This window comes from Crocuta crocuta, unplaced genomic scaffold (genome assembly GCF_008692635.1).
Source record: "Crocuta crocuta isolate KB4526 unplaced genomic scaffold, BGI_CrCroc_1.0 scaffold443, whole genome shotgun sequence".
Classification (NCBI taxonomy): Eukaryota; Metazoa; Chordata; class Mammalia; order Carnivora; family Hyaenidae; genus Crocuta; species Crocuta crocuta.
The window spans coordinates 886,464-895,257 of record NW_027529446.1 but is presented as its reverse complement, the minus strand read 5'-3'; the positions used below and the strand labels follow the sequence as shown (position 1 = coordinate 895,257).

Below are 8,794 nucleotides of genomic sequence, written 5' to 3'. Positions count from 1 at the left end.
CAGCCACTGCGTGGCTTGAAGGGCTGCCCCTCCGAGACCACCGCTCCCGTGAGTCGTGGCCCCTCCAGTCTCAAAGACAGGAGGCGCGAGGCTTCGTGAGCAGCTCCCCTCCCCCAGATTGGAAGGAGGGGCTGCCGTTGGCCGGGGAGAGATGGCGAGGAAGGTTCTCGGCGGAATAAAGAATTAGTGGGCGGCTGGCAGCCCAGCCCCAGACGGCCACCTGGTGTTTTCCTTCCCGCTCCTTTTTTCTCTCTGGCTGGGGGAAGATGCTTCTGTCTCCGAGCCAGCTTTGGTGGCTGTCTCCCCCTTGCTCCAGGATCCAGGGCGGGCACGGTCAGGCCCCTAACAAAGTGAAGAGGGGCGCCCGCCACGTGTTGGAGGCGGGCCAGTGCTGGGGGTCGGGCTGCTGGTCCAGGGCCCAGAAACTCCCTGGGTGAGGCCAAGAGGGGCGGCAGTGCCGCGGTGGTCACCCGGCGCTTGAGCCCCGTCTGGGAAAGAGGGAGGTGAGCTGGGAGGGGATGGCGGCTGTCCACCATCAGCTCAAGTTCTAGGTTCCAGAAAGAGCAGGGACCCTGTAACTTCCGGCATTGAACTCGGGGAACTGCAAGCAGCGTCTTTCAGGGACACGTGCACTGCCCGCCGCCGCTGTCTGCGCGGTCACTCCCTGGCCGCCTCTTGGGAAAGCCCGAGTCCTGGCGGCTCCGTCCTGCTGGGTTAGCGAGGAGGTCTGAGGCCGGGAACCGCCTGCTTGGTTTAACTCGGAGCATGCCCGCGTGGCTGCTTTTCTTGTAGGCACAAAGGCCCAAGCAGGTCTCTCTGGCTCTAGTCCTTTGTTAATTTAACAGAGTCTGTGGCACCTGCTGGGTCCTGGCTGTTCATGCAGCGGGGAGTGAGACCCTCCTCTCCGGGGTGACAGCACCCGCTGGCACCCTGTTACTCCCGTGGTTGCAGGTGGTGACCGATGCTGGGGAGCGCAGGGGTCTGTGAGGACCAGTAATGGGGTGCGGGCTGAAGGCTGAGGCAGCTCAGGGAGGGCTGAGCCCAGACAGTGGAACAGGGAGGAGCTATCCGGGCAGCGGGCGTGCTGCGCAGAGGCCGAGCCAAGGTCAGCGTGGCCAGGACACCGTGAGGAGAACATTGCTGTGCCTCTTGTCCCCACCTGCGTGTGGGCCTCTTTGGGCCTCAGCCAAGTGGGACCTTACTCTGAGGCCCTGGACCTGGGCTTGGGGCTCCCGCAGCGGGGAAAACCCTAAATGGACCGGACAGATAGGATTTCAGACTTGCCGTGACTCCACCCAGAGGTGGGTCTGAAGGGAGGAGGAAGGGTGGGGTCCAAGTCATTGGCCTGGATGACCCCCCAGGCAGGTGGGTGTCCCCTTCCCTCCCAGTGGGGAGGAGGTTTGTCGGGGGGATGTGATACGGAACCCGGGGGGTTTTGTGGAACGTGGGTCTGTGGCCTCTCTGCCTTCTGGAGCTCCGGCGCAGCTGGGCAGCCGGGCAAGCGCGTGGATGGACTTTCCTAACTCTTAACACAGAGGGAAGGCAGAACCCGAGGGCTTGGAGTCATTCAGGCCTGGTTTGGGGTCCAAGCCTTGTCCCTGGGAACAGGTGGGTCTCGATCTTGTCCAGAGAGGAGGGGAAGCGAGTTGTGCTTTGCAAGGTTGTCCTGCAGGAGAAGTGGGGTGACCTCACAGATTGTTCCCATCCTTCCAACTTGAAGACCAGGCTCTGCTGAGACAGGGAGGTGGGCGGCTGGCACATCAGGCGGCAGCCACGTAGCCTCTGTGACACTCTCTGCCCAGGCAGGAAGCTGAGGGTTTGTGGGAAGTTAGTACCTGCCCTCGGGGCTCATTCCTTGGAGGGGTGTGGAGGAGAGGGTCCTGCAGAAGAGCAGACAGTGCCCAGCACGTCGGCCCCCTGCCTCGGGCAGCCGGCTGTGGCTGCAGCCATGTGCGCTGTGCTGTTGGGGCGCATGGGCGACAGGCCACCTCTCGTCAGGGCCGCCCTGCGACCCTCCCAGCAGCCCTTCCTACAGACGAGAAGCCACACTGCCTTTCCGTCCCGCGTCCACCTCCTCTGGCCTGGGGCTTCGGGCTGGGCGCCGGCTCGTGTCCCCACAACCAGCCACTTGACAGGGGCCAGCCTGCAGCTCCCCTCCCCACGCCTCTAGCCCCTGGTCAGCGCGCTTTTATTTCTGTGTGTGCGGTTTTGTTAAATCTGGGGTTGTTAGGTTTTCTTTTTTCTTTTTTCTTTTTTTTTTTTTCAATAAAACATCAGGGACATCTTTCTCTGTTACGAGAGATTTCCAGAATCTTTGTGGAAAGTTGAGCTATAATCCACATTCTCCCCGGTCCATGCTTTAAAAGTGTGCGGTTCGGTGGATTTCAGTGTATTCACAAAGCTGTGTAGCCGTCACCACTCCGTAGTTCCAGAACATCCCATCACCCAAGATGAGGCCTGTGCCTGGAGCATCGCCCCCGTGCCCCACCCCACCCCCGCCGCCTGTAGGATCTAATACACTCTGTCCTGCTTTTTTTTTCTTCCTTAAACAGCTTTTTTGAGACTAAGATCCACACCGTGTCACTCACCCATTTAAAATGCACAACAGAATAGTTTCTAGTGTCTTTGCAAGTAGGTACGGCCACCTCCACGGTCAGTTTTAGGTCATTGTCACTGCAAGAGAGTCCCAGACCCCTAGTCACCGGTGCCCCACGCGCCACACACCGGTTCTATGCAGCCGCTTCTCTGTGCTCTGTGTTTGCTTCCTGCTCTGTAGTGTGTGTGGTGACTAGAGGCCAAGAAATGCTGGCGAGTGTTTCGTGGGGTCCCCTCCTTCCTCTGTGTGGCTGTATTTGACCCAGGTTCCTTCCCGCTGTCCTGGGCGTATAGGCCCCGTTCACGTCAACCAGCACAGCGTCATGGAAAAGTAAATCTTCCCGGGGAGTCCCCGGGAGCCTCAGGACCCAAGGCCGCCAGGGGCTCTGGGAGCCGGGCGCCTGGTCCCCACACGCGTGCCCAGGCCCCCGGGGACGGTGCGGTTTGCAGCCTCAGCCCTGCTTGTGCAAGGTCCTGGGGGGAGTCGAGCCTGTGCAGCTGGCCACGCACTTGGGCCCTGGTGTCGTAGGAGGGGGGTTCCTTCTGGTCCCACACTACCCTCCATTGTCCCTAAGAGGGCGTGGGGGGCAGACGGGCAGTTGCTTGAATTAAGGGCTCATCCAAGAGCTTCTTCAGGGAAGATGAACAAAATCAGGCACTCAGCCGATCTCAGACCAATGAGCTGTTCTGGAGAGTAACTGCCCATCAGGTAGCCAGCAGGGACGCACTTGGAAAGGCACCGAGTGCGCGGGTACCACGCTAGCGCTGCTTCTGACAGCTGGAGGGCGATGTGAGCCACAGGCCGCACGGCTCCCCCGGTTAGCACGTGCACCCATGGAGCGTGGGGTGTCAGGCAGCCATCACCACAGCCAGCTTTCAAACATTCCATCTCCCCAGGGTGCCTGGGGGGCTCAGTTGAGCATCCAACTTCAGCTCAGGTCATGATCTTGCACTCTGAGTTCGAGCCCCACGTCAGGCTCTGCGCTGACAGCTCACCCTGGAGCTTGCTTCAGATTCTGTGTCTCCCTCTCTCTCTACCCCTCCCCCACTCATGCTTTGTCGGTCTTTCAGAAATAAATATTAAAAAAAAAAGTTCCATTTCCCCAAGAGAAGCCCCATCCCCATCAGCAGTCACCCACCAGCCCCCCTTCCCGTCCGTGGAGGAGCCTGTTCTGAAAGTGTCACACACATGGATTCACACCCGGTGTGGCCTCCCATGTCTGGTTCCCTCCCTGAGCATCCTGTGTTCAGGGTCCGTCCGTGGGGCGGCGGGTGGGGGGCGCCTAGCTTCTGCTCACGGCCGAGGGGCATGCGCATGCGTGGTGGACACGTGTTTGTCCGTTCACCAGTGGATAATTAGGCTGTTTGCACTTCATGCCTTTTATGAATCCCACCGCTCCGAATACCACTGGATGGAGTTTTACGTGGACGTGTGTTTGCGTGGTCTCAGGTGGATGTCGAGTGTGGGGTTACTGCCCAGTCGTTTGAGGAGCTGCCTCACTTGTCCAAAGTGGCCGCACCAGTTGGTGATCGCGCTGTCGTTATTAATGCCTACTGATCCTGTGCTGGTCCCTTCTAGTACCGTCTCATCGGCTGGGCTCAGCACCCCTGTGGGTCTGCATCAGTCGTGTCCCAGACGGGCTGGTGGCCCCCGGCTCCGTCCCAGACAGAACGTGGCCCCTGGCTCCTGCCACAAGGAGAGCAAGGTTGCAGAGCTTCACGGTCAGGGCTTTATGGCACCTGGTCTGCCAGTTTCCCAACGGCTCATACCTCGACAGCTGTTTGGAGTCCTAGCCCTGAATCTTCACAGGAGATTTTACAGCCCCCACCCGCAGGATACCCCAGTTCCCAGCGTGGCACCCGCAAGAAAGAGACTGTTGTTAGAGGTTGTCCCTCAAGCACCTGCTATTCTGGGCTCTTTTCTCAAAAGCATGGCCTCATTCTCCTTCAGGATGTTCTGGAACAGCAGCCGGGCTCCCAGGACTAGGCCCACCTTCTCCAGTCACCATGTCCCTGCTGTACTGGCATCTGCTGGGAGCCCTGGCCGAGCGGTGGCCCTGGGGGCAGGGGATGGCCCGGCACACCCTGCGCACCGCTGACCCCCTCTCTGTCCGCAGCCCCAGTGGGAAGAAGTTCCGGAGCAAGCCCCAGCTGGCCCGGTACCTGGGGGGCTCTATGGACCTAAGCACCTTCGACTTCCGGACTGGCAAGCTGCTGATGAGCAAGATGAACAAGAGCCGCCAGAGGGTCCGCTACGACTCCTCCAGCCAGGTCAAGGTGAGCTCTAGGCCAAGGTGAGCCCTAGGTCAAGGTGAGCTCCAGGCCAAGGTGAGCCCTAGGTCAAGGTGAGCTCCAGGCCAAGGTGAGCTCCAGGCCAAGGTGAGCCCTAGGTCAAGGTGAGCTCCAGGCCAAGGTGAGCCCTAGGTCAAGTGAGCTCCAGGCCTCAGGGCTCACTGGTAAAACCCGCTTTTGAGAGCTTGTTTGGAGGCTCTCGCAGGGAGCGCAGCTACTTGACTGAAGAGCGGTCCTCTATCAGGGAAGGTCGTCCTGTTCGACTGAGCGCGCAGCTTCGGGGGAGACGCACATGGAGTGGTGAGGGAGGAAGGGGACGCCCGCCTAGCCAGCCACATCAGCCGAATCAACCCTGGCGATCAATGGGGTGACAGATGTCACAGCCAGATCGTCCTCACGTCCTGGTAAAATCCGCTTTCGGAGGGTGCCTGGCTGGCTCATTAGTGAAGCACGTGAAAAGTCCTGATCTTGAGGTCATGAGTTTGAGCCCCACAATGGGCACGGGGTTTATTGAAAAAGAATTAATTTAAAAAACACGTTAAAAAAACAAACGCTTTTGGTGGGAGAGATGTTTCCACAGCTCAGTTTACTCGTCCTGGTGTTAGAGTCCTGACTGTAAAGGGCAGTTTGGAGCCACAGGAAAGCAGAAGGGATGATACCATCTACACTCTGTCTCTGGGTGTCTGTCACAACCTGTCCTCCGGCAGTGGGACCAGAGAGCAGCACATCTTTAGCCGGTGCGCGATGGCACTGTGTGTCCATCGGTCACTGGTGGATGTCTGTCCTGGGGGGCTTCGGTCTTGGCCACAGGGCAGGCGCACGGCTGGTCTGCAGGGCCTGGGCCTGGCCTCACCCCAGATCTGTGGATGCCGCGGGATATACTGGTGTTGGAGATGTGGGGCCCGTCCCCAAGGCCCACAGGGAGGGGCCCCCGCCGAGGAGCCCAGGGTGGTGGTGCCAGCTTGTGTGTGTCCACAGGGCAAGCCCGACCTGAACACAGCCCTCCCCGTCAGGCAGACAGCCTCCATCTTCAAGCAGCCGGTGACCAAGATCACCAACCACCCCAGCAACAAGGTGAAGAGTGACCCCCAGAAGGCCGTGGAGCAGCCTCGCCAGGTGAGCCCCCGGGACCCCGGCCCTTCCTCGGGCCATCATGTGCCAGCCTTGCTCTGTTTCGTGGGGAGGGGTTCCATGAGAGCTCTAGTGCGTGTTCCCAAATGCCCATATGTAGCTGGTGAGAGTCTCGCGCAGGAGCCGGAGCCGTGGGAGGCACTCGTGGCGGCCTGCACCGTCTACACCGCTCTTGGTGGCATTTGGATTGTAGCCAACTAAGTAACCATTCAGAGACCTGTCGTCTGCCTCCTGCTGCCGGCCACGCCTCTTAGCGCATCGCCCCAGAGCCCCGGTGCCGTCTGGGTGCGAGCTTCTCCGCCTTCAGGGGCTCTGGGCCCCCCTGCCTGGCAATGGTTCCGGGCAGCGGGGGATGGTTTGGGTCCATCCAGCCTCTGGTGGGTCTTGCAGCTCAGCCCTGGCTGGACATTGGACTTCTGAACTTCAGGGTGAAGGGGGCCTTGCCCTCTGGGGTTGGGCCATCTTTTGGGAGCCACAGACCACCAACACCGACGGCAAGTCTGACTGCCTGGACTGGGGTTTCTCTGGCCCAGGAAGACCAGGGAGAGGCCGCGGCACCCTCGTTCCCCAGCAGGGAGCTCTGGCTGCTGTGGGGTCAGAGGTCATGCCGGGACCGCCTCAGCAGATGTGGACGTGCCCTGGTCAGCGTCCCCGGGGCACGGCTGCCTGCGGTGGGGACAGGTGTGGGGGCAGGGCTGGCCGTCTGTCGGCCTCACGTCTGTGTGTCCGGTGGCAGCTCTTCTGGGAGAAGAAGCTGAGTGGCCTGAACGCCTTCGACATTGCCGAGGAGCTCGTGAAGACCATGGACCTCCCCAAGGGCCTGCAAGGTAGCCCCGGGATAGGCAGCCCAGCCGCAGGGTGGGGGCGGGGCGGGGCGGGGCCGAGGGAGGGGAAGGACGGGGTGCGGCGCGCCGGCTGTCCTGGGGGGCTGTCCTGGGGGCGCCTGAACGGCAGGGACGCGTGTGACTTTGCTGGCACACCTTAACGGCGAGGCGCAGCCTCTGCTGCTGTCCCGGAGGAATCACGCGCCTGTCCCAGGGGACTCAGGACCCAAAGCAGAGTCCGGTGCCCGGTGGCGAGTGCCTCCTGCCCCTGCAGGCGTGGGACCCGGCTGCACGGACGAGACCCTGCTCTCGGCCCTCGCCAGCGCCCTGCACACAAGCACCATGCCCATCACCGGGCAGCTCTCGGCCGCCGTGGAGAAGAACCCCGGGGTGTGGCTGAACACGGCCCAGCCCCTCTGCAAGGCCTTCATGGTGACCGACGAGGACATCAGGTACCACTCTGCGCGTCCAGCCCCCGCCCTGCCCGGGGCTCCCCACGCCGCGCCCCTCTGCCCACGCTCTCGGGTCCAAAGCGCACGTAGCCACCGCGAGGGCGCAGTTAGAGAGCAAGTCTTCCGTTCAGAGCTGGCCCGAGGCGGGCGGGAATGGGAAGCATCCTTGCGGTTTGGGAATGCTCTTGGGAGGAGAAAGTGGCTCTTCCCCGGTGTGGACAGGCTCACTCTGTGGCCCGCCGTCTCGGGCATGTGACCCTTCCGGTGCTCACCAAGGGCTGCAGGGATGTGGCCGCGACAGGCAGGGGAGCAGGGGGCGAGGGGCAAGGCCAGACATGCCGCAGGGCCTGGAAGGCCAGGCCGGGTCTAGACTGGAGCCGCGGCTGGGGGCACCGGAAGGGCTTCCCGGCCGTGCTGGCGCCCTGCTGCAGGGGCGAGGGGTGCAGGCGTCCGTCCGCCGGAGCCGCCTGGGAGGGCGTCCTGGTGAGGCCACGCACGAGCGGACATGCGTCCTCTCTAACCGAAGGGCAAACGCGCAGCTGAGGCAGAGTGAGGTCGGGGCTCTGCGGGCCCTACAAAGAGAAGGCGCCGGAAGCACGGTGGGGGCTGCCCGTGGGCAGGAGTCCTGCCCTGGGACGCGGGACCTGGCCGAGCCCAGGCCCCACGACGTGAGGACTCAGAGCCACGGGCCGTGGAGGAGCATGCTCCCGGGGAATCGAAGGGAGAAGGGAAGAACACGGCCATCTGCAAGACCAGACGGCGGTTTAAAGCTAACAGAGCTTCTAGAACTAGGAACAGCCACGGCGGGAGAAGCTCGTGGTGGGGGTCAGCAGCGAACCGGGTCGTGTCTGGAGGGGGGCTGCCGGCCGGCAGTGTGGAGCGGCAGGGACGGGCCCCCAGAGCAGGGAGGGAAGGCGGTGGCGCTCTGGGCTCTGGTAACAGAAGCCGAGAGACCGAGAACGCCCTTCTCCGCCTGGCATTGTCCGCCTGCAAGACGCCACCAGCCAGGGGGCCAGTGACGCTCTGGCTGGGCGCGGTGACCGGACACCCTCGTCTGCTTTCTCTTTGCACGCCCCGCTCGGGCGACGGGTCGGGGACTGTGCGCATGTGTGCTGGACCCCGGGAGGAGGAGGAGGCAGGTGGTGACTCGTCTGCGGTGCCTGCTGGGAGGGGCAGCGGGNTCGCCCTGCACCTGGGGTGAGGGACACAGGGCCCCAGAGGCAGCCCGCCCGCGTGCGCCTGCTCACCGCGGTCCCCCGGAGGCGGGACGGCCCGGCCAGCGCAGCCCCTGTGTCCCCAGGAAGCAGGAGGAGCTGGTGCAGCAGGTGCGCAAGCGGCTGGAGGAGGCGCTGATGGCCGACATGCTGGCGCACGTGGAGGAGCTGGCCCGGGACGGGGACGCCGCACTGCACACGCCGGGCGCCGACGAGGGGGACGAGGGGGACGAGGAGGACGAGGAGGCGGAGCCCGAGCAGGACGAGGAGGCGGGGCCCGTGTACA

At 62.8% G+C, this 8,794-nt stretch overlaps 1 protein-coding gene across 1 annotated transcript in view; it reads left to right on the top strand.

The window, feature by feature from the left end:
- The first annotated feature begins 34 nt into the window (after positions 1-34).
- Positions 35-8,794, top strand: part of MBD3 (methyl-CpG binding domain protein 3) — a 9,437-nt gene continuing 677 nt past the window's right edge. The window contains exons 1-6 of the mRNA XM_077760607.1: positions 35-1,301; positions 4,713-4,872; positions 5,866-6,003; positions 6,755-6,845; positions 7,117-7,294; positions 8,595-8,789. Coding sequence (XP_077616733.1) covers positions 997-1,301; positions 4,713-4,872; positions 5,866-6,003; positions 6,755-6,845; positions 7,117-7,294; positions 8,595-8,789 — 1,067 coding nt within the window. The 5' untranslated portion in view covers positions 35-996. The remainder of the gene's footprint in view (positions 1,302-4,712; positions 4,873-5,865; positions 6,004-6,754; positions 6,846-7,116; positions 7,295-8,594; positions 8,790-8,794) is intronic.